At 33.3% G+C, this 26,418-nt stretch overlaps 1 protein-coding gene across 1 annotated transcript in view; it reads left to right on the top strand.

The window, feature by feature from the left end:
- LOC129221055 (ATP-binding cassette sub-family C member 3-like) overlaps window positions 1-26,418 on the top strand; it is a 140,974-nt gene that overhangs the window by 77,648 nt on the left and 36,908 nt on the right. Inside the window, 8 exon segments of the mRNA XM_054855492.1 lie at window positions 10,294-10,378; window positions 12,410-12,603; window positions 13,770-13,928; window positions 13,930-13,947; window positions 18,466-18,633; window positions 19,173-19,423; window positions 20,781-21,009; window positions 23,735-23,951. Of these exon segments, the coding sequence (XP_054711467.1) occupies window positions 10,294-10,378; window positions 12,410-12,603; window positions 13,770-13,928; window positions 13,930-13,947; window positions 18,466-18,633; window positions 19,173-19,423; window positions 20,781-21,009; window positions 23,735-23,951 (1,321 nt within the window).

Below are 26,418 nucleotides of genomic sequence, written 5' to 3'. Positions count from 1 at the left end.
GCATTATTGCAAAAGCAAAGCAAAGAGCAAAAATTGAAAGTTATTTTAAAAGCCTTGCTTGAATTAATTACAAATATTTTATTTGTTAACAAACATAAGATGGCAACAGTTAAAAATTTTAAATCATTGAGATAATATTTCCGATCATTTCCATACAATTAAAATCACGAGAAATACGCAGACGACAATCTATTGCGATTTATCTTTCGTATTGTTGCATTAATAAAGCTATTTTTATTCGCAAAAAAAAAAAAAAAAAAAAAAAAACCTACACCTCTTGGAGTGATTGGCGTCAAAATTGAACCAAAGCCTGTTTACATATGGATTCACATATATTCCAAATTTCAACCAGAACATATCATTAATTCTTGAGATAGAAAACTCACAATGGAAAAAAAGAACGGGCGATTGCGCTACCTGCTTTTTAGCTGTAGACACCAAAATAAAATCAGCTCTTATACCCACTAAGGGCTACTTGCCAATAAATTTTTCTTTCATTCCGTACATCATTTCTTGAGATACAGCAGTCACAATTGACGACAAAAAACGTTTTATATCTCAACCCCTATTTGAGTTATTGACACCAAAATTGAATCAGCACCTGTTCCTGTTAATGGCAACATATGGACCAAATTTTGTTTGATTCTGCCAGTTACTTCCTGAGGAATAGCAAGCACGCGTAACTCAAAAAACGTCCCATTGCTCCACCCCCCTTGGAGGAATTTGCGCCAAAAAACCAATGGGCACAAGTTCACATAGGGGCACATATGTGTACCAAATTTCGTTCAATTTCATGCGGTAGTTTTTGCTGTAGAGCGCCACAAAAAACTGGTTGCACACAGATGTGACACGGACACACATACACACACAGACAGACAGACAGACAGACTGGCTGGGGTCATATCTATCTCTCATGGTATGGTGCTCTAGCCACAGAAAAGTCCTTCAATAAGTTTTGTTACAAATCATTTATCAAAGTAGCTGCAAACATCAAGACGGACCTCTAACTCTGCCGTACCACCAAGTTAACCTGTAGCTAAGAACTTAATGGTGAAGTACCGGATTGGGGGTTTGGGAAAGGAGGTATTACTAACTTGTGCTGAAACTCATGGAATTGGATGTTACTCCTGACGGAATCTGGAAGATGATTTTGACAGATTGCATTTCTACAAGTGACCAGGAGGTCACTAGTAGAAAATCATTGTTAGACTACTCTGTCGCAAGCTTGCATTGCAAGGGCAGTTGCAATAACGGAATCAAAATATTTATCCAGGACGAAGGGGATGACATCAATACATTATCAATTTCTAAGAACAACTTTTCTACTGCTGTTGACATGACCCTTCCGTCTCAGAATAGAACCAAGATGTCACCTTAAAGATGATATTTTCATTTTCTAATTACTGTCAGTCCATATTCCGTATAAACACTTTCAAAATATGATTAATAATATCTAATAAAAACTATAATTACAAAAAAGGTGTTGCCGGTCACCTTACCTTATTTCTGTTATTAAAATTTTCATTATCCTGCTATAGCGTCACATATTCATTTCAATAAGAGTAACGAGTTTGAGTACATGCTGGAAGTTTTTGAATGCTTGTCAGCTGGGTGTCGCTGCGATTGGGCATAGGCTTCGTATTTATTTGGTACCTAGTTTGAATCTGCAATTCAAGTGCTGACCCGGTGGATTTTCAAGACACAGAAAACCGTCAGGTTCCTTGTCACATGATTGCTGCAAAAAATCCCTTGAGTGCCTGCTTGGCACAAACACTCTGAGACAAAAAAGACGAGATAATTTTTTTTCTTGAAAAGTATTGGTTTTCAAGAACATGTACCTAAAATAACACTGAAAATGTGACATATATGTATGATAACAATTTCATAATAAATTTAGTCAACTTTTACTTTTATTCGGAACACATTTTTCCTGCCATTTCCGAGATATAATAGAAAACCACAATATTTGTCTTCCCCTTCTCACCTTTAACTTTCCTCTCCCCTCCTCCCAGCGTTGGAAACTTTCAGTATATTTACTTATTAATTACTTCTAAGAAATTTCTTACTGAGGAAATGCTGGTTTTCTGCACTTCCTCAGTTCACTTTCACTAAATAATGCAATGGGTATGGAGCTAATTCATACGGCATAAACGTAATTCTGCAAATCTTCGTCCGATTTCTTGGTCAGGGTCTGTTCATAAATGATGTTACACTTTTTCTCAACATTTTGACCCCCTCCCCATTTGCCACAAAGTACTTTTCATAAACTAATTTTTATAAACATATTCATATTAAAAATGCTTGATGTCACACTTCTTACTCTTTCCCTCCCCCTTGTCACAAAGTCACAATTTTACGACCCCCCCCAACCCTTAAACATCATTTGAGTTTTAGTAATCCACAAATACTTCTTTATTGTTCATCAGGATTGTCGAATTCATTAAGGAAAGAAGAAGTGCGCAATCCTTTCGAGTCAGTTTGAAATTAGTGAATGGCAAGTGTTCCATTTTTTTGCCACGAAAGTGCGTGTTTAAAATTCTGTAACTTTTGATTGGTTGAATAAAATATAACGAAGTAGCATATCAAATTGAAGGAAATTTAAAGCGCTACAACTTTATCATTGACAAATTTCATGAATACTCATCCTATAAAGCACTAGGAGCAAATGTTTGACAAAAAGAGAGAATTTTTCCGAAAATCATCGATTTTTCATAGCGTATACCCGGAAAATTATTGGAGATTTGACACATGTGTAGAAACAGTTTCATAGTAAATTTATTTAGCTTGAATTTTTATTTTAAACGCATTTTTTCCACCGTTTCCAACATTTTCTCGAAAGAAACCCAAAATTTTCTTCCCCCCTCCCTACCACCTTTAGCTCACCCCCCAGGGTTGGGGACTTTCAGTATGTTTACTTACTAACTACCCCTAACAATATTCTGAAGTCAAAAATTATTGCATATTCCATGCACACCACACCCCTGTTTTGAGCACTTATTGATGGATTAAGATTCTTTGGCAGGCTAGAGGGGAGCCAAACACAAGCTGATACAGCAGAAGCTATTGGATTTTAGCAAAGTGTGATTTCCAGGATATGGAAATGTTTTTTAGAGACTGCAAATGCTGGCCGAAGATCAGAACAAGGTTGCAGACGGACGATAGCGCTCAATAAAGACCATTATTTATCTTTAACAACTCGGAGGCACGGAAGTATGAATGCCACTCCACTACAACAACACCCTTGCTCTGATACTGTCACCACAATTTTGACACAAACTGTCCGAAATCGTCTTCACGCTGTAGGTCTGTATGCTCATCGACCAATGGTTTGTATCACTTTAGCTGCAAGGAACCATTGCGCTGCAGGGAGAGGGTATCAGAGCATGTGAATTTGAGAAGAAATGAATGAGGCAATATTCTTTTCTCTGACAAGTCCAGATCTTTTCTTCATCCTGATAATGGTGTATTTTCATCTGGAGTGAACGTGGCACAAGAAACAATTCAGCGTTCGTGGACAAAAGTGTCAAATTTGGTGGTGGTAGTGTGATGGTATATGCTGGTATCTCTATTGATATGTGCACTGATCTGCATGTCATTCAGAATGGAACTATGACCGGTCGCCGAAGTAGGGATGAGACCCTCAAACCTATTGAGGTCCCTTACCCTGCCGCAATTTCATGTTAATGGATGGCAATTGCAGACCACATCGTTCTAACTTGGTGATAGATTCTCTTTTGGAGAAAGGGATCATATGAATGGAATGGCCAGCGTGTTCTGCAGATATGAATCCAATAGAGCATGTTTGGGACATTCTAGGCAACAAGTTTCTGGACACCTACCTCGTCTACAAACTCTTAAAAAACTGGAAAGAGCTCTTCAGGAGGAGTGGGGCAGAATACCCCAGCTCCTCATTAATAGCCTCATTGGTTCATTGCCTCAGAGATGTTTTACAGTGCTGGCCATCTGAGGTTACCATACTCCCTAATAAAAGGGATTTTCTTTTGAGGAAACCCACTTTTTACTTGTTTTTCTCAAATGCACAGAGTGCATTTCTTCCTTTCGTACCCAAAAGTTTTTAAAAAAGTATTTTTTCTCCCAAACAATTGTAATTTTTGTCTGACATAAGTTACTACGTCTGTGAGTAATGTATCAATCATCCAAAAAGTTCTCCAGGTGCGAGATCAACACAAAACCTTAATATCTTTTAATTGTTTTGAGCAATGCATGTATATATATGTGTGTGTATATATATTAGGGTGAGTCGAAATAAGCCGAAAAATTCTTTTTTTCGAAATCAATTTTTGGATAGCACGCAAGAGTTGCGTAATGAGCTAGTTAGCACTCACAAAAAATTTCTTGGATATTAAAAAATATCTAGCTGGCGCTATTTGACTCTGAAAAATCGAAAAAGAGAGAAAGATGAATTTTTGTCGAAATTTTAAAAAAAAAACTAAATTCTAAACATTTTGCTGAAATGCACCGAAAATGTTATAGAATGAGCCAGTTCGAGCCCATAAAATGTTTCATTGATTTTAATGAGCATTTAACCATTCCTTTCCGACATCAAAAATTGGAGAACAATGAAAAAATATTGAACTTCTTTAAAAACCAATGTGAAAATTATTTTTCAAAATTAAATCATAGACTAATTAATTAAATAGCACTATTAATCATAGTAATTATTATCACGCAATAGTATCATACATTTTCTAGAATTACTTATAGAGATGATAAAATTTTGAAAAATAAATCTTCAAATTTGATTTATAATACCTCATGCATAATGAATATTATTTTTTGGAACAATATTGTCCCTTGCTATCAAATGATGGAAGTTCTTTTTCAGCTTGAAGTTTGGCACGAATGTATCCATCTCGTGCAGTTTCACCACGAACTTTTATTGCAGCTTCGGTTATTAGTTTCACACAACATTTCACAGCTTGCGTGTGACAGGGAAATTTCTCTAAAGTGAACTCTGTAGGCTGTTCTTTGCAAATTTCTTTAAATTATTGGTCTTTTAGATGCATTGTAAGAGGTTGCTCTGTTACAACACAGTTTGCCCAACTAAACTAAATCAACATAATCAAGGGCTTTAAAATTAAGTTTAGGAAGCTTAAAAAATCGTACACCATCCAAGCTCTTCATCTTCTTATTTCTAGAGTTCAGAATGCGCCTAACAGCTAATTCCCGAATGTATTTTCTTGAGTCAAACATTATCAACAGTAGCTGTTCAGGATAAACGAAATATGCATTATTTGAGAGAACTTTGAAAATTATCCTCTTAACGTTGTCTGGAAACGGCCTTGCAAAAGAAATCATTTTCCAAAAATGTTGGGCACCATACTGGCAGTTCGGTTTCATTTTTATTTCAAACCACATTGGAGCATAAAGTAACATTACCTACTTTACAAGCATTGTAAGATTTTTTGATGGAGTTGGAGTGTCTATATACAAGCGTAACAAACGGTTTGCAGTTGTCAGCCATCGCGCATGACTGAGTTTGCCTGGGCTAATGTCAGCCACGCTAGAAGGGCAACTACCATCTTTTACGGCAAGACAGATTCTATACAAATATTGTTGTTCAGTACTTAATTTTTTTATATCTTCCATGTCCAAAACCAGAAGATTGCAGTCAATTTTATCAAATTTGACCATCGGATTTTTTTCACAATCTCTAAGAAGTTGTCCGATAGCTCCAGAATATAAATGTGGCCCCTTTGTGCAACCGTCCAATTCCAGAATAAGATGCCACAGTTGCACTATTGCCAACTGTTTCACTATTTTTTCTAAGTAACGTATTGCGTAACATTTCAGTATTTACTTGTTTCGAAACTTTCTTTTTTTTTTTCAGATTTCCCATGTTTCAGTCTTAAAGGAGCATATCTAAATATTCTACGAAATGTATAAAAGTCTTTGAGGATTTCAACTAATGACTGACAGATACTTCTAATGTTTGCTGAAACTAGCTTCAAACTTTTATTTTTGACACCCCCCCCCCCCTTTTTTTTGAAAAAAAGTGCATTTTTGCCTTTTTTTTCCAGTTTTTCAAGGTCAAATAGCTCCGGCTGAATATTAAGCAAATTTAGCGAAATTTTTTTATGGGTAATAACGGGCCCATATAGCAACTTTTCCGCACTATCCAAAAACAGATTTCCAAAAAAAGTTTTTTCGGCCCACCCTAATATATATATGTACAGTAGAAGACCGTTATAATGCACGCCTTGGGACCAGAGCTTTTGCGTTATACAAATTTTTACGTTATATAGATCATTTCACAAATTTTGAAACTAATATTCAGAATATATCTATATATTAGCACTTCAGAATGAGTTTTATCTGCAATGAGTATTAAAGCACTAATATTACTATTAGTCATTCACAAATAAATATGTTTCACAATAAAAAAAAAGATATTTAGTACCCAAACTAAAAAGTTTAATGAGTTTTTTTGTTTTGTAAAAAATTTAAATCACTGTTCAGAATATGACCAAGATCAGAATTGTAGAAGATGGAATTAGAGAAATTAGCACAGTTGCAATTAAAGTCCAAATAATTATCAAAGTTTTTCGCTACTTCTTGATAGTTGAGAATTTTTTTCGAGAACGGAGGGCTGAATTTATGACTGAAGACAATTTGTAGATCATTGATTGGAAAAAAAATCCAAAAGTTTACTGTATAGTTTTGAAAAATTTAAATAATCAAAAGATTTTTGCAAAAAACTAAAAGTGCAGTAATAGGTTTGATTTTGTTGAGTTGAACCAACTTTGTAGATCAGGAGATCATAACGAAGAAATTCAAAGTGTGGATTTTTAAAATGGTAATTTGGAAGGACATTTTTAAGTTTTTTTAGAAATTTAAGTTTTAAACTAAAAAGAAATTTCTTAACTTTTCCTGTGTTATAAAAATGACAAAAAGAATTTTCTAGCTTATCTAGAATTTCAATGGTCGAAGAAATGCAGAAACAAGGAGGGGATTTCCCTGATCCTCCTTTAAAACAAGAAGTACTGGTATTATTTCTAAATCTAAAAAGTGAATAAATACTAAGATTATTAGATGAACTATGGTATGTTGTATATAATTTATTATCTAGGGAAGAATTTAACCCACAAGGAGAAAGTAGATTTGAATTGCAAAATAAAATGAGATTCTAGTGAAAGTCTCTTCTCCAGAGACTATTCAAAACCTATAATTGAAATAGAAATGTCATCAAAACTGTGAATTTGAAAATGCTGAAGCTCTTTATCTTCTTTGTTTTTGAACGAAAGTATATCATGTCTGTGATTATTGATACGAATATTTAGTGAATTCTTAGTTTGTCCAATGTAACAGATTTCAGGAAAGACATTTCCAGGTATATTTGAAAAAGGATGCTCTAAAGTTTTTAATACTGCCACTAGAGTCTTTTAGAATCACACTGTGTTGTAGTAGCAGTTCTGCTGCGGAAATTTTTCATCTTTTTGCATTTTTGTTTTCTGTTGTACATTTGCCTAATTGTACAAGCTTGCTTATTTGGTTTCGGCTGAAAATAAAGTGAAAAAAAAAAAACAATACATTCCAATATTTCCCTTTGTTAGTATTGAATACAATATGCATTTCTTCAAATGTCTCGAAAACTCATTTCTGCAGATAGTACTGTTTAGCTGCCCATGGTAGAGTTGTTGAATTACTAACTGCATCAACATGTTTACTATGAAACACAAGATTTTTTACATTTCCCCCCTGATCTTACACCCTGCAGTTTTTTCTTGTGGGGGGTTTATGAAAGGTGCTATTTACGTATCACCTCTAACCACAGATTTGAATGACCAACAAAACCGTATCACAACAGTGATGAACTCTGTAATGCAGGAAATTCATCATTGAGTGTAGGATGAATTGGGCTACCATCCATGTTGATTGTGCAGCCCAAAGAGGGTATATTGAATATCTGTAAACTTCCATGTATCAGGGTTCACCTTTGTACACTATAGCAAATGTTTAAACTTTTTTTTTTTTTTTTTGAAAGGGACGAAACTTCCATGTAAATTCGGAGCCTGGGGACCCAGAAAACTGAAGCTCAAAATGAGAAACTGCTTTTTAAAATTTTAGGCCTCAATATATTTGATTCAAATTCCACTTTTAATGAATTTTTTTTTAAAAAACTTTTCCTTACCTGGAGGACCATTAATCATAAAATAGGTTAAACTGTTATAAAGAACCACCTTGTACCAATAATAGTGCAGTAGAAATAGGCCAAAAAAACACCTTGGGGTCAAACAAATTGCAACAAAAATGATTCTTTTGGTAAATGCTAGATAAACACACTCCTAATGAACATACTGAAAATATACATCCATACTGTTGGGACAAATGCGTTTTTTGGCCGCCATCTTGAAAATTCCTAAAAAAAATTTAAAAATAAAAAAAAAATCACGTGTGATATCAAATGGAAGGAAATTTAACACTGAAAAGAGGAATATAATATGGGATACTTAAAGTGAAGTGAAGATGCTAAAAACATACGTCTATATTGTAGTGAAAATGCGATTTTATTGGCCACAATCTCGAAAAAAGATGTTTTTTTTTTAATTGTGTGTTGTATCAAAAAAAAAAAAAAAAAGGAAATTTCTTGCTGAAAAGGAAAATAAAACAGGATATTTAAAGTAAAGTGTGCAGAATAAAAATTTACATTCGCACTGAAGCTTAAAAAGTTTTTTTTGGAAGACATCCTGGAAAATTTTCAAAGCAAAAAAACATCATGTATGGTATCAAATGAAAGGAAATTTCTTGCTCCAAGAGAAAATGATTTTGTTTTAGATTGAAAAGAAAGGAAATAATGAAATGAAAGCCGAAATACTGAAGTCTCGTGTTGTTTTAAAAACATTATTTATTAATCAAAGTGGTATAAGAACTGAAGATAACTTTGCATTCAAGGACATTTTTTAAAAGGTTGATTAAATACATTTTTTATTAAAAATGAAGTAAGGAGAAAAAACAAAATCATGAATTTACAAGAGTTTTATAAAATAAAATATTTACATTATAAAAATAAAATTTCATCTTTTTCTTCATCCAAATTCAAAATGTTTCCTGTGTTTGTGCAGTTATTTCCACAACATTTTTTACAAATTACCAAGTATGGAAGACCATATCAATGGCATATACATTTTGAAGTGTTACATGGTTCTTCTAGTGTATTTTGGCAAGTAAGAGTTGATCTAGCGGGCTGGGCTCAAGTTTGGATATTCGCTGAAATTCTCTATCTACCTACTGCCATCCCGAAAGTGTGGGATCAGGAGTTTGTTCAAAACGAGTTGAGTTCAAAAATCTAATTAATATCCTTTTTCAGTGTGAAATTTACTTTTATTTAACGCCAACCATGATTTTTTATTTAATTTCGGAAATGTTTCATGATTTTTCAAGATGGCTGCCAAAAAAAACACTTTTTCGCTGTAGCACGGGTGTATATTTTTACCATGTTCACATATGTTTAAAAATCTTCTGCTCTATTCCTTTCCAGCTTGAAATTTCCTTTCATGTGATACCACACGTGTTTTTAATTTTTTTCATGTCTTTTCAAGATGGCGGCTCAAAGTACCATTTTTCGCGATAGAGCGGGAGAATAGTTTTAGTATGTTCACTTTTCTTTTAATATCTCATATTTCGTTGACTTTTTAGCTGGAAATTTTCTATCATTTCATTCCACAAATGACTTTTTTTTAAAATTTAAAATTTTTTCTGTGATTTTTTTCAAAATGGCGGCAAAAACATATTTGTCCCAACAGTGCAGATGTATATTTTTAGTATGTTCATTAGGACCATGTTACTTACCATTTCCCACAAGAATCATTTCTGTTTCAATTTGTTTGACCCCAAACGCTATTTCTACTGGACTATATCTCAATTTTGATAAAAAGTGCAGATACAACTTTTGAGCTTAGTATTTTAGTATTGTGCTTTAGCTGTATTGCTCAAGCTTGCTTATTTGGTTTTAACTCAAAATGAACAGCAAAAAAAAAAAAAAAAAATCAGCACTTCTCTAATGTTAGTGTGGAATCCAAAGCAAGTTTCTTCAAATATGTCTAAAACTTATTTCTGCAAATGCTGCACTTTACTTTCCTACGACAGTGAATCTGAATGTTATCAGTAATAGCAATTTCAATGCGACTCTATATTTATTCTTTTCTCTTTTTTCTTGTTTTTGAGAAACTCAATTAAATTTCGTAACATTGTGCAACTGTCTGGTTTCTGCAGTTTCATGAAACTTTTTATGAAACGGTGTTATTTATTAATATTATTAATGTTTCATTTTAGTTTGTTGTATCATTGAAAAGAATCAACAAATACGTACAGCAAGATGAAATAGATCCAGATATCATTGAACATAGCCAATCAGAAAGTAAGCCTTTTATTTTCTTCTTCATTTGAGCATTTCATAACTCCCAACTCTCCTGATTCCTTCGGGAGACTCTTGAATTTTGATATCTTCCCTAAGGAAGTAAAGATCTTCTGAATTTTTCTTCAAAACTACGAAATTCCCCAAAAGAAGGGATTTTTCAAAGATTAGAATTTTGGGAAATCCCTATGATAAAACGATCAGTTGCAAAAACGAAACCCTTTTCATGCAAGAGTATGGATATTGTTTATGACCAATCATTCTTTAAATGTGTTGATTTCAATTCTTTTTTTAAAGCAGGTACGTCGTAAAATAATAATTTAAATAAGTAGAGAAGTCTTGTATAATACGGTTTTGGTAAAAATTTAATGAGTTATATGATCGGTACCTGCATTGGGAAATAATCCCATAGTTTCCAAATTGAAGGTCAATCTGGAGTGCAGTTAAAATGTTTCATTAAGTAGTACTAATATTTAGGAGCCTGTACCAGAAACGACATTAAAACTTTTATTAGTGGTAACAAGCATACACTCCAACATTGGCTATCCAGTCATTAGATGCATTTACCATATTATGACCGGCGTAAGAAAATAATGACTGACATCGTTTTAAAAATTAAAAAAAAAAGAACTTTTACAAATAGAGACCTCATACATATTGAATCATGTAGTGCAAAGTACAGTAGAAGACCGTTATAACGCACACCTTGGGGCCAGAGCTTTTGCGTTATATAGATCATTTCGCAAATTTTAAAACTAATATTCAGGATATATCTATATATTAGCACTTCAGAATGAGTTTTATCTGCAATGAGTATTAAAGCACCAATATTACAATTATTTATTTACAAATAAATATGTTTCACAATCAAAAGAAAGTGCATTTTCCTGCACTTCTGCTATCTTCATGGTTTGCATAACAGCCGCATTTTCAAGAGCCATCTGGTATTTGTTTACTATAAGTACTAATTTTCAATTTAAAAGCTTTGAATTAAGATGAAAAGATGAAAAACTTTCAAAATTTAATTTTCCTAACAATTTTTATGTTTGCAAAGCAAAACAGAGGGATTTTTTAAACTTCAAAACCTATTGTTTACTTCTGAAAAGTTGTGCGGTTTATAGAGAATTGCATTATATAGGTCGGCATTATAACTGTCTTCTACTGTATTCCCAAAATATTTTAAGTATGTTTTTGTATTGAATTTCAGTTTAACTAATTTCTGTAGCAATTATGAAAATTTTATACTGGTTTAAGGTACGTTTGTAAGATAGTATCGAACTTGTGAACATAGGGTCCCGGGTAGGATTCTTCGCAGCCCAAGATCCACTCTCTTCATTATGGTCACTGGGTGGGGGGGGGGGAGGGGGCGTTAAATATGCTTGTGGTCACAAAGTCCTCCAAGTAACTCGATAAATCTGTGGGTGTGAAATCAGGAGATGTTTGACTTCTAGTTTGGTTCTAAATTATTGAAATGTTGATAGATGATGATGCTATCTTTTGTGTGCTGTCTGAGCCAAATCGGACTTCCACCTAAATTGGTGCTCGATAAACCAAAGCTGTACCTCTCTGTCTTAAATCGAGTAGCATCGCTACTCGGGCTCGGGTATCTAGTAGTATAAGTAACAACAGCACAACAAAGCATTTTTTTGCGTTTGCTTTATTTTTTCTTGTTTTCTGCAGATAAGTTTTTAATTCAAGCAAAACTTCATAATAAATGATCTAGTTCATTTGTTTTATTTTACTGTTAGTAGACAACTTGAGTACAGCCAAAGCAATTTCCAAAAACAGAGAGGTAGGGGAAGAATAGACTTGTGAACAAAAGTAAAACATAAAATTATTATTATATGTTTGCACATTTTCTAATCAAATAAAAAGTTTTATAAATAATAGTAGACATCATTTTATTACTAATTATTATTTTGTAGGAACCTTTTGCTTGCTTTCCCCTACCCTTTTCTCTAAATTCTTATATTAAAAAATTGGCAGCAACTTTAAAACAAAATATATTTATTTTTTTATCTGTTCCTTTTTTAGAAGACCCAGTAATTATTGAGAATGGTACCTTTTCGTGGGCAAAAGATGAAACTCCTGCTCTGAAAGATTTAAATTTCCGTGCAAAGTATGGAGAACTTATTGCTATTGTCGGACAGGTTGGATCTGGTAAATCATCGTTATTGTCAGCTTTATTGGGGGATATGGTGAAGTTATCAGGAAGAGTGAATGTCAAGGTAAGACTTTTCTCTCATTTCTTTGATTGATAAAAATGATTTCAAGATAGTTTGTTTTGTAACAATGTAAACACATAAAAAATTGAAATTGTTCATATGAGAATCCTTTTAACTAAGAACTACAAGCCTTCTAAATCCTTTCAGTAAAGTCATCAATGTGATACTCCATCCTACATCCCTCCCTTTTAATATCATTTTACCTGTTTCACTGTCGGAAAGTTTAGTTTTGCATGTATAATATGAAAATCGTTAGAAAAATAATAAATAATAGCAGTTGCATTGCAAAATTAAATAAATTAAAACTGTAAAAGTATGGTTCTTTTTTTTTAATTTTTTTTTTTTTTTTTTTTGGCAATCATGAATAGCTTATTTATTATCCTCTGCTGACCAAAGTTGATGCTGCTCTGATTTTTCAGATTACCATGACAAATGTTGTTTTTAATATTTATTTAGAGCGGGAAATTTCCATCATCTTAGTTACAAATCTTCTGTGGCATGAGTTTATTCATATTCTCTTCAGCACTTAACTCAAGCTTTTTTAACATTAAAAAATGCTTTTCTTGGGTAAAATACTTCAGAAATAAAACACTTATATAGATGAACTTAACCATTAAACCTTTGTCTGAATACAAAATTTCCAGATTACTAATTCCCATCATTTGAGATTTTTTCATCATTTGAGATTGATAAGAAATAAGAATACTTGAAGTTTACACTGTAAATAAGTTTTATACTAAGTGTACTGGAGGATATTGGTTATGAAATTTTGAACTGTTTTACCGCATTCTAATCACCATTTAATTTTTTATGGATATGCCTCATATTACATATTCTTGGAAATCACCTGTCATAGTATGACAGGATTCTTGGACATTTCCATTCCTTTCCATTTGTAGAAGCAAGAAACCCAACAAGTAGGGTCCTATCATAACTTGTATTTGCAAAAAACAAAATTTGAATTAAAGACATCAAAATTCAATTTTTTTCATTTGATATTTTATGAAAGAAATTAAACATACTGCAATGTCTTCACCGAACCCCATACAAACCAATAGGTTGAAATTTACTGAAACATTGAAAACAACAGTATATTTTTATGTCATTCTGTCATATGTATTGTCATAAATATGCAAAGTGGCTTCGAAATTAATGCAAGATCATTTTAGGGGTCTGTTGCGTATGTCCCTCAACAAGCCTGGATACAAAACGCTACACTAAAGAACAATGTACTGTTTACAAAAAAACTTGATTCATCAAAATATAAAACTGTTCTAGATGCTTGTGCCTTAACACCTGATCTTGAAATTTTGCCTGGTGGAGATCAAAACTGAAATTGGAGAAAAGGTTTGTTCCCATCTTCAAGTTTATTGTGTCTTTTAACATTTTGAGTAACATATTTTGCTTTTCCTTTGATTTCTTAAATATTAATTAGTTGAATTGCAGATTTATATTTGTTTTGTATGAAACTACACTACATACTGAATGTTTGTAGACGTTTTTGACAAAATGAAAGGAATGAAATTCCCTTATACCTAAAGGAATACCCTTTGTTCAGAGTATTATAAAAGCATTATGTCATGTTCAAGTCCATCTTTCAACTGAAAAAAAAATCAGTTATTAGGGGCTCATTTACAAAGAAATTGGGTCCATTAATGGACCTTTCAAAAGATTCTGAGCTCCAAAAATTGATCCTTTTCCAAATTCTGAACTCAAAAAATGGACCCTTCGCTAAATTCTGCAGCCCGAAAAGCTTCAAAACTAGCCATACTCATCTGTAAAAAAATTCCATTTTGATTACACTTTTCAAATTAATTTACGAATTTTTTATTGTAAGTATTAGCATCTTTTTTCTAAAAAAAATTAATTTCTTAACTATAAGTGCTGTCAAAAAATTCAACAACTTCGTTACAGAAACAGACCCTTGTAAAAATACTTAAAGCAAACCCTGTTTGTACTACCTTTTTATTTAGGCCAGAACCAGATAAAAAATAGATAGAGAAATTTCCAATGATGCAACTGCATAATTTCCACCAGTGACTAAAAGACTTTCAACAATCAATAGAGTTCTCTTTGTTTTGTTGCTGAAAAAGATAGGGGTGATTGAGTTCCAATGAAGATTACTTGAATTGTTTGCAATGCAAGACTCAAAAGTTTCGGGATTTTTTTTTCCTGTTCCGACCTCAGCCTTCATATTTTAAATTTGTATTTCCCCTCTGAAAAATTTGTAATGAATGGAGAATTAGTGGGATGTGTTAATATTTTTTTTATCAATTGCTTTTACAGAAAAAATAGATATGCTAGGGCAGAAGGGTTTTTTTTTTTTTTTTGGCACAATTAAAGGGAAAGAAAAGATTAATATGTGTAACAATGTCAAAAGATTTTACAAGAGTTATTTTTCTGGAATTTTGAAATTGGATTGCAATCATTCTTGGAAGAGGATTCTTGCAATGAGATCAGCTATGGAAGTCAGTGCCAAATCATATATGAATGACAGGCCGAGGAGTCAGTCACCTTTCTCACCTTTAGTCACCTTTTGAAAATTTGGTTACTTTTAGTCACCTTTTGCAACTTTTGTCACCTTTCTCACCTTTTTTAAAATTCGTCTTAGGAATTTTTTTTAAAAATAATTAAATCTTTGAAAAGTATCTTATTGGTATTGGTAGCTTTAACAGTGAAATTAATTTAAAAAATAGCCTTAAATATGCCCCCCCCCCCCACCTTGTTGTTGTTTAAGAAAAATAGCTATGCTATCGGGAAATCGGGGCATTTTTTTATCGCTTGCAATTGCACCCTATGAGCAGAACCAGTCTTTCTATCCCTTCTACAGATGGACTTGCTCCTTATTTTCGGGAATGTATGTTAAAAGAAGCATGCTTATCATATTATACTTTGAGCTTTGATGAAACTACCAATGTCAAAGACAAAAAAGAACTGCAACGAACAACAAAATATTGGTCTGAAAGCCAATGTTGCATCACAACAAGGCATCTCAAAACTTTCTTCTTGAGCAAGGTAGTTGGTAAAATTTCGATTGAGGAGCTATGTGAAGCACTTACCGAGAGTAATTATCCATGAATAAATGTCTCATGCTTTCCTTTGGATGGTCCTTATGTTAATAAAAAGGTTTTTAGGTTGTTTGACACTATTATCTTGAGACACGAGAAAAAAGCCTAATAAATATTGGTACTTGCAGTATTCATACAATGCATAATGCGTATGTCAAAGCATTGCAGTATTTAGGTGAAGAAGCATCTGAACTTCTTCTTAGTACTTATAGCTATTTTGATGGTTGGTCTTCCCGTTAGGAGGACTTCGAAGAAGTGCAAGCTCAACTAAATAACTTCATCACAAGTTCCTGAAACACACAACTATCCATTGGCTTACTCTTGGACCTGCAGCAAACAGACTACAGGAACAGTGGGATGCTCTTCAGTATTATTTTTTTAAACATGTGCCTTTGAAAAAGAATTCAGCTATGCAATGCAGGTCATATAAAGCTGTTGCAAATGTTTTAAAAAGACTTCTATAAAAGCTGAGCTGCATTTTATCTTTTCATCTGCTGATTTGTTTATGCAGTTCATGAAACGCTTTCAATGCCAAGCGCCTATGATACACAAATTGTACCAAGAAATAGAGACCATTGTTCAAACTTTTATGGCTCGAGTTATTAAAGCCTCTGTTGTAAAGAAAGTTGATTTTTCAAACGTAGACCCGGATAAACTTTTTGCAGTTGGTAACAGACTACCTCTTGAAGATCTCGTTGCTAGTGGATAGGTGACAGATGAACTGTCAAAACTGAAAGAAAATGAAAAGGTTATGTTTTTAAGAGGTGTTAAAAAGCATTGTGTGACTGCATGCAAGTATGTAATAGAAGAAAGTTGCATATCAAACGGGTAACTGAAAAGTTTCAAATTTTTGGATCCAAAAGAGAGATGTAAATCTAAAAGCTGTAAGGATTTGATAAAGATTACCAAAATCATGCCTTTTTAATGTTCCACTCGATAGGTTGCAAGATGAATGGAAAATTTTGCAGCTGGAAAAAGATGATGAAGCATCCAAAAACAAAACCATATCTACTGGCAGCAGCACATTTCAAAAAAGGACTCAACTTCCAATGTTCTAAAGTTTCCCAATGTTTCTAAGGTGATAAAAGCTTCATTTGCATTATCACATGGTAATGCTGACATTGAAAGACTATTTTCCATTTCAAAGCATCTTTTTGGTGAAAATAAGACAGCAAGGACTGAAAGATTTTTAAACAGCATACTTATAGTTAAAGACGCTGTAAAAGAATATCCTCATTTGCTTTCTTTACCAATTGGTCCAGAAATGATTAAATGTGCACAACAAGCACACGCAAATTACACAACATACATGGAGGAATGTAAAAGGAAAAAGGATTTGGAATTGAAACAGAAGCAAAAAGAAGAGCAAAAAAGAAAGGATTGTGAAGAAGAAACTAAGAAAATGGAAAAAAAATTAAAACATCTATTGAAAGTGAAACTGTAGAAATCTTTACAAAAAGCATATAGGCTATTTTGGTAAAAGTTAGTAAAAAGAGATAATCCTTTTCTGGTTTTTGAGTTCTTAACAAATTGCTTTTGGTCACCTTTTAGTTACTTTTTTTTGTCTCCTTTTAGTCACATTTGTTTTCAAATTTATCACCTTTCTCACTTTTTTCAAAGGCCATCAGCAGTCCTCGGCCTGGAATGATGATTGAATCCTTCATACAGGACCGGATTTGGAAGTGTGGAGGCCCCGGGGCAACGAAGAAGTGTTGGCCCCTAATCAGGGTTCGAAAAGATCATCATATTTTCGAAAATATCTGATACCTTGATATATATCCAAATATTTTGATATATATGTATAAATCCGATATTTTCGATCAGCACTTTAATAGTAAATACATCCTGAAGTTACTGCTTTTTTTTAATATTATTATTATGATAATTTATAGACTTAAAATTACTGTTTCTTATTTATATCTAAACATACATTTCATTTTAAAAGTTATGTATTTCATATGATATTTACAATGATTTGCGAAATCTGATATCAATGTTATAAAAATAAAACATATGTATTGATTTTCATTGATTATTAGGTTGAATGTTGTTTGTAAAATTGACATATACCTTGACTCATAGGTACAAATTACAAATTAAATGAATACAAAAATGTATATTGCCACTGAAATGCTCGATCAAATAAAAACTTGATAGTAAATGGATACTTGCAATCAGGTCTTTCTGATATATCGATAATAATATTATTTATGCGCAAGCATTCTTTAGAAATACAAAAAAAAAAAAGTCTGGGAGAAAAAACATAAAATTTGCTGATTCATGAAAGTTTGGATAGTTTATAAAAATTTTATTGTGGGGCCCCTTTGTTGTGGAGTCCCCGGGGGGCAGCAGCCCCGCCTGCCCTCCCCTAAATCCGGCCCTGTCTTCATAGTTTGCCAGTGATAATAATGCAAATTGTAAATGTTTGAGTGTGATATTCTGAAAACATTCTACTTTTCTGATGGGTAATGAACCACACTTGGAAGTAATGACTTGTACTCGTTGAATATGTTTCCAGTATTTCACATTCTGACACTCATGAAATGTGGTCCCATTAGGTTGCACCGCAAATATTTCTCATCTTTATTGACTTCTCACTCTTCCTACCAAACCAAAATAGCTCAGTTTCAGACATAATGTTAGCATGCTGCTTTAAGAAATGCAAGAAATCATAAGTTTATTTCTAGTATAAGAATTGAAGGGTAGCAAAGTATTTCCTGATTTGATTTAACCTGACATTTTCACTTTTAAGACAGAGATCACTATTTTGCTACATGTTTTATTTACTCATTCTTAGGGCATTAATCTAAGCGGTGGACAGAAACAGAGGATAAGCCTCGCTAGAGCTGTTTATAATGATGCTGATATTTATTATTTGGACGATCCTCTGAGTGCTGTTGATGCCCATGTCGGGAAACATATTTTTGAGCAAGTCATTGGACCTACAGGCTTATTGAAGAAAAAGGTATGTTTTTCTAAAATTGTGCTGTGTTTCAACAATTTACCTTGAAATTTAACTTGAATTTGGAAAATAATTTTCTTGAATAATAGTTCAGAATGTCAACAAATACTAATAAACAAGACAAGTGAATTTTTGATGTTAGTTAAAGCTCAAAATCATTCAAGTATGTCGTTAAAAGGAATCTTTATATTTTATATGTACTCCCCCCCCCCCTTTGATTTTCTTCTTTTTGGCTTTTTAAATTTAGCTGTAGTTTTGCTATGCTTTCAATCTTTACCTTTATTTAGAAATTACCCGATCGTCTCTCAGAGGCATGTATGAATATTAAAATGAAGGATAAAAAAAAAATGTAATGCACAGTAATTAACAGTACTGAAGAAAAATCAAAACCACCTAGAGAAAAGATTAAATCGATATTCTACTGTATATTATGCAATTTAGTCCCCTCCATTCTTTTCTTATTTTCTTCCATAAAACCCTCTGCAATTGATTTTAGCTCTGTGTGCAACTGATTAATTAATAAAATTTTTAATTTTTTTCAGACAAGAATTCTTGTGACCCATCGAATAAGTGTTCTTCCAAGTGTAAATACCATTATTGTTCTTCAGAATGGAAAAGTCACTGAAAGGGGTTCCTATCATGAGCTTTTAGCCAAGAAAGGTGCTTTTGCAGATTTCTTGCTGCAATATCTGCAAGAAAATGCTGAAGATATGACGGATGGAATTCTAGCTGATGAACTGAATTTCATGCAAGAAATAGCAGCTACAGTAGGTGCACCAGCAGAATTAACTAGGTTTGTGATCATAAAAGGTATCAATGACAATATTGATTATCCCAACTTTTCTTGTTGACTGATTAATTAAGTTTTTTTTTACATATAATTATGTGTTAGAAAAAAGCTGTAGTAGCTCATAAAGTGAATGTATTTTCTAGTAAAAATAACTGCAATTTAGCATTAAGAAGTAATTTTTACTTAGAAGTAACATATTTTTGGAAACATACGTGCAGGAATTACTTTAAACTATTATTACAAAATACTTGCCTGTATCAAGCTCTGGGTGATTGATCCAGCAACTTGCCCACAACCCAGAAATTAAAATTAGCTGTTACTTTTAGATTACCTTTGCATCAAGTGTAGTTAGGTTCATAAGTGTTTTTAAAATGAAAGCAGAGTAGTTCTGATTATCTTTCTTTATGAATAATACTGAAAATTGAGCACCCATGTATTTAAAATATTTTTTATAAATCAGAAGATGTTTTTATTTATTTACTAATTTTCTTGATTGAATGTATGCATTTTCCCATGATACTACCAGTCACTAACTAAAACAAATTATTAGTTTTAATCATGTTAAGTTAAAAACATGTGTAATTCTGTGCAACCTGTTTTAAATGCTTGTGAATGTATATGTAATATGTGAATGTATATCTACAAATGCAGTAAGTGATCTTCACTGCCATGGAATATAAATTTTGTTCTAATTAATTTGAAATAGTTATTAATATTCTTGCTAATTCTCACTGATCTGGAATCAGATCAGGTCCATGAGTCCTTTTGCCTCAATCTCTCCAACAGATGAGGTCCTCAGTATGTCCTCATGCAACAAGGCAATACAACAGAGTAAGTGCTCCATAGTGACCTTGCTTACATTTCGCTTGGTACATCTCGAGAAAATATTAAAAACCATGGTAGAATCTTAGAGACCTAAGGTGACCAGAAGCCAACTAAGACAAAGAAAGTCGACAGCACCACAAGGGTTAGAGGCACGATACTAAAGATAGGATGGCGGTTGTTTCCAGGAGGTGTTAATAAGTGTTCTACTTCTGGAGAAAATTTCAGCAGGATATTGCAGCTGGGATGATGCCTTCTTAGCCAGGCCATCAGCAACATTAGTTAATAATAAAAGTCATATGCATTAAGGTCAAACTAATCACCAAGTGCCATTTAAAGTAAAATCTGACAGCTTTGTGGAGAGTTCAGTTTTTAGATCAAAACATTCTTTTTTTAAAAAAAGTAATAATAATAATAAAATTTATAATGTTTTGGTATGCAAAATAAACATTTCTGCAAGTATTGTATGTTTTTATAATACAATGGCATTGAATATTATATTCCACAAATGTAAGATTTTAATTATATTGCCTTTCAGACAGTTATCTAAAATGTACGACAGTGCTAGTGACTCTGATAGCAGTCGGATTAGCACAGCCAAAAGAGTCTCCATTGCGTTCCCAGAAGGTGGAGAAGGTGTGAGGAAAAGAACTAAAAGTTTAAGAAGAGCTTCCAGTGTGGAATCAGAATTGAAAAAGCGCAGTTCGGTTAAAGAATTAGCTAAAGGAACTAATCTCACAGAAAAAGAAGGGATGGAAGTTGGTTCTGTAAGTATTCTATGCTTTTTCATTTTGAGCTTCACTCTTGTTTTATTTTCAACTGATAGAATTTTTGCTGTGATTGCGAAATCCCTCAAATTTTGTTTTATTTTTTATTTATTTATTTTTTGATGCTTGTTAGTAACTTTTTTTTTTGCTCTCCATAAAAAGTAAAAAGACACTTATTTGAAATGTTTTTATGTAAAGTAAAACCTGTGAAGTTGACCATCCTTGTAAGTTGACCGCTTTTTTCAGACACGGAATTAGCCCTTATCATATAGATCAACCTTTGTAAGTTGACCACTAAAGTAGTGCACCACAAGTGGTCAACTTACACAGGTTTCAGTGTAATAAATTGCTTCTTAAGTGTATTTTAAATTTTTAAGTTAGTGTGAGGGCTGGGTTTCCCCCCCCCCCCCCCAACCTCTAATAGGCTATAAAGGAAAGACCAGTAGCAAATGAAAAAAAAAAAGCATATCTCAAAGCACTAGCACAGCCAGAAATTCTGGAGGGTTTGTTTTAATCAAAAATACCTTCTGAAGGTTTTTTTTTAAACAAAAAATACCTTCTAAAGGTTTTTTTTTTTTTTTGATCAAAACATCCTTTTCATATGCATAAACTACTGTATTAGAATTTGCATTTATGTTAAAACCAATAGTGTTTTCACCCCCCCCCCCAAAACCTCCCTGCCCCTTCCCTTCGCTGTGCCACTGTCTCAAAGTAATATGACATGAAGGTTAATTTCTTGCATTATCAGCTTGACGATTGAGAAATTAGTCATCCTCTGAAAAAACTTTGAAATACTCTCCTCATAAAATGTAACGATATGAAGTGAGTTGTGGCGATTTCTTTAAGCTTCTGCTCATTTTAGAAGTGTTGCCCCCCCCCCCCCAAAAAAAAAAATCTTTCATCGATAATTCACTTGTAGTGACCCTTCGATTTTCCTCAAGCACTTGGTCAACTCGTTAAACAAAGTCTTCTTCAGTGCCAGACTTGTCCCTGTCTTCATTCATCATGCAAATCAGGTCATCCATCTTCAAACATTCGACACTGCTCAGAAACCAACACCATCACTCAGTGCCAAACCTAGAAAGTTTCCAAATGCCGCACCCCCCCCCCTCTCCCCACATACACATATCCATCTTCATGTCTTTGAGAGAGGCTCTGTTACAGTTGTGAGGTATAGGGATGTGGTCTTGGAACCCTACGTTCACCTCTTGAGGGGAGCTGTTAGCCCTGAATTCATTTTAATGGATATTTACACGAGACCACATAGAGTTCTTCTGGTTGATGAATTTCCTGAATGGGAGGATATTCACAGGATAGATTCGCCAAGCAGATCTCTAGACTCTAATCCTATTGAGCATGTCTGGGATGCTCTCTGGAGTGCAATAGCAACTCGCAATACCCCTCCGGGGACCCTCTACAGCCAGACTATAGCATTGATGAACGAGTGAAAAAAATTGCCCTAGGATCCCATAAACTGCTTCATTTCAAGTAAGGAGTCACACTGCGAGGCCTATTTGTCTGTTACAGGGGATCATATCCCCAACTAACCCATTTTTTGTTCAATTTTGTAACCCCTGTTTTATACCATCCGACGATAATGAGCGTTTTTTATGACCATGCATGTGTATTTTAAATTTTAGATGGCTATTTGGTTTGTTTTGTTTCAATGTATGTGCATACCAAATTTCATTGAAATCGGTCCAGTAGTTCTGGAAATAATTGACCAAATCTGAAAATTCTCTTAATTTCTTACACCAGTGTATAAATTCTTAATTAGTATAGCTTGAAGCAAAAGAGAGTCAAGAGGGGACATGATTCAGTTGTTTAAATTTATCAATATGAAATATGTTGATAGATTAAATTTTTGCACAGAAAGCAGGACCAAGAGTCATTGTTTTAAGTAATTCAAGTTTCAGGCTAATCTAGAAATTAGGAAAAATTATTACTTCAGTAGGGGTGTGGGCACTTGGAACAACTTACCGGAAGAGGCTGTAATGAGTGAGGGGACAGATAGCTTTAAAAGGGTCATTTATCTTCATTGGGGACTAATAAATTGACTAAGACCAGCAAAGCTGGGCCCAGTGCCTGTTGCTGATCGTCACATTTGTATTTGTATGAGTGAACTATCTTTCATACATTTCACTATTTATTTATGTTACCAAAAAATGTTACAATCTTTTGCAACATTAGTATGAAAAAGAAGAATTAATGTAAAAGAATTAATTGAAAACATACTTAGAATTAAATAAGTGGCAAATAATAAGAGAAATTAAAGCAGAAGAAGTTGAGACAAAAATTATACCCAAACCAAGCCCAGTGGTATGACAGCCCATGGGAACCAAGACCTACTGTGTCCATCTCAGTCTTTCTGACTAAGGATAGGGCAGGCTGAGCACATGTGTTTGGTTAGGTGGGCAGTCTGATGTGAAACCCCCAGGGTTTAGCTCATAAGCATGCTTGGTACTCATTTTATCGACCCATTGAAGGGATGAACAGCCGAGTTGACCATGCCAGACCCAGGGATCAAACCTGGGCCTGTGGCCTGGAAGCGTGAAGCGCTATGACTGAGCCACTGGGCTTCAAAAATTATACACTCCCTCTTTTATTTTAACATGAATACTTCTACCCATTACAAATAGCTATTTATATCTTGATGGTCCTTTATAAATGTTGTTTTGTCATTTTGTCTTTATTTTGCATTGAAATACTTATTTATTTCATTTAGGTGAAAACATATGTGTACTTTGAATATATTAAATCATATGGTCTCTGGCATTGCCTGGTGATAATTATTGGCTACCTATTGTCTAATAGTTTCAGTCTTGGATCAAATTTATGGCTTAGTGTGTGGAGTAATGATTCATTAGACCCTGACAATGCTGATAATATTGATCTAAGGAATTTGCGCCTTGGAGTTTATGGTGGCTTGGGAGCTGGGGAAAGTAAGCTATCATAATTATTTTTGTTAATAAATAAATTTCATTTTTTTTCTCCCTCAATATGAAATTACATTTGATACAAATAATGCAGGTGCCGCCTTTCTTTTGTAAAAAAGTAAGTCCTGACTCCTGCAATGATGCATACCATCCATTTGTATATATCAGGCTTGGAGTAATCGTTGATTACGTAATCGTAATCTGCATAATCAAGTACATTTTTGTGTAATCATAATCTGGCAATGGAATGCTCGTAATGGTAATTTTAATCAAGTGTATCTTGCATAGTCGTAACTATGATTTAAGTTTAATTAATCGTAATATAGAGTTTTACTCGTGTAATCCTGACTTGTGGAAAGTGAAAATTTGCAATTCTGAAGCTTTTGGTCAGATTCACAGAAACTGCTGTTTAGTGATCGTAAATGGCTGGTCAACTTTGTTTTGGGCCCCGCTTTAGGTGCCTGTGGGAGGAACGTCTCCTCAGATTTTAGGATTGGTCATCAGTTTTCCTTTTCATCTGTCAATGGTAGGCAAAGAAGCAAAAGCTGCCGTCTCCGAAAGAGAACAATATCAAAAGTACAAACATGTGTTTTCGGGTCCTTTTGCATTTAGGTTTTTAGAATAGCGGTGGTGTGGGTCTGGAACCACAAGACCCTTCTTATAAAGCGTGCTAGTGCTCTTATGCATTTGATTGTCCAAACTTTTTTTTTTGTTTTGACATTTTTGGTCAATGAATTTTAGACATACAAAATTAAAAATTAAAAGTAATCTTTTTCTTAAAGTGCTTTGTATGTTGGCATGAATTAAAATAAAATGATACATTGGATCACCGATTTTATGTTGCTCGTTTCTTGCATTATGATGCTTCCTGTGTCATTTTCTGCTGGTAACTGAAAGTTTCGATACTGACAATGCTAAAATATTCTGGATTTAACGTACCCCGGATTAACCTTTTTTCAAAACTTCCGCTTAATTACGTTTTTCTACAAATAGATCAAAATCATTTATCACCTATAAAAACAAAATTTTCCACCTTCTTTTTTTTTTGGAATATAAATTTGCTTTATAGCTGTTAGAAGCCGCTTTGGAACTCTATCTATCCTATGTTATTGTCGTTTGAACGATCGGAGGAAATCTGCTTACAGGCAATCTTCTTTCACATAAATTGAAGATCAAACTTGAGTTTCTGACGATCTTAGTCTTGAAAATCTTCCAGAAGTTAACACATTATCATCTCATCTAATCATGAATTACTTTGGTATTTGATATAAAATCATCTCCTAATGAGAGTAATGAAGGCAATCAAGAAATAGTGCAAGATGTTCTCACAGCTGATCAAGCGATTCAAATCATAAAAACTCTAAAACAAATTTTATTTGCGAATTCGAACCAATAAGCAAATTTGCAATTAAACTAAAAATGAATTTGCGAATTTTTTTTTTAACATAGAACTTGCTTTTAAGGAAATTAAATAAAAATTTAAAAAAAAATTACGAATGTCTTTTACAACAGGGTGGCAACAGATCAGGGAAAATCAGGGAGATCAGGGGAAAAGTCAGAGAACTTTATTAATCAGGGAAATATCAGGGAATTTCGAAAAAATAGCAAAAAATCAGGGAAAATTGATTTTGTGAAGGAAAAAAAAATTTTTTTTTTTGCTTTACAAAATTAAGTACTCTAATTCCCTATGCATTTTCCCGCCAATTATCTGTTCAAAAAAAAAAAGTAAAATTAATGAGGTGAGATTATACACTGCCTCATATTTGTGCATCTTTTTTCCTTAACGTCAAAGTATTGAATTTTACTTATTAACCACAGGATGAACTTTCTAAGATTGCTTCTGTGTCTGTTAGGTTGTTTATTTTACCTAGCTTGAAATTTCCTTTCACGCTTTCAATGCTACTTAAAATAAACAACCGTACAGGCAAAGAGGAAGCCTTCATTAATGCTTTAGCTCCTTTGCCTTTATTCCATTGCCTCGAAGTAATTAGCGTACTGTAATCACGATTTCAAGAAGAAATCTTTGGTTTTTGAATTAATACTGATGAAAGCTTAAAAGTTATTACTTCTACGCATTTTTAATTTAATTGCTTTAAATTGAACTTTCAATCAAAAAAAAAAACTTTGCTTTTTGCCGTTATACTATTTGTTGTTGCCGCAGATTATAAAGGTTTTCTTTTCTTCAGACTTAAATGATTCTTTTATTTTATAACTAAGTTGTATTCTTTTATATATTTTGAAATTAATTGCTTTCTTTTTTCTGGTTTTTTTTTCTTGCATTTCAAAGTTGTTTGTTACAAAAGCAATCTTAACTTTTTTTTTTCGCTACATACTGAAATCATTTGAAATAGAGTTAACTTGTGTACTTAAGTAAATATCTTTATTTTTTTATGTCAAAATGCTGTATCTTTCATTAAAACTTATGTTCTTAGAGAAACGCTCCCTATGAATGGATGTCAAATGGTTCCATCTG

The sequence above is a fragment of the Uloborus diversus genome, chromosome 4 (assembly GCF_026930045.1).
Source record: "Uloborus diversus isolate 005 chromosome 4, Udiv.v.3.1, whole genome shotgun sequence".
Taxonomy (NCBI): Eukaryota; Metazoa; Arthropoda; class Arachnida; order Araneae; family Uloboridae; genus Uloborus; species Uloborus diversus.
The sequence above is the reverse complement of the archived record's forward strand: the minus strand, read 5'-3'. Positions and strand labels throughout refer to the sequence as shown.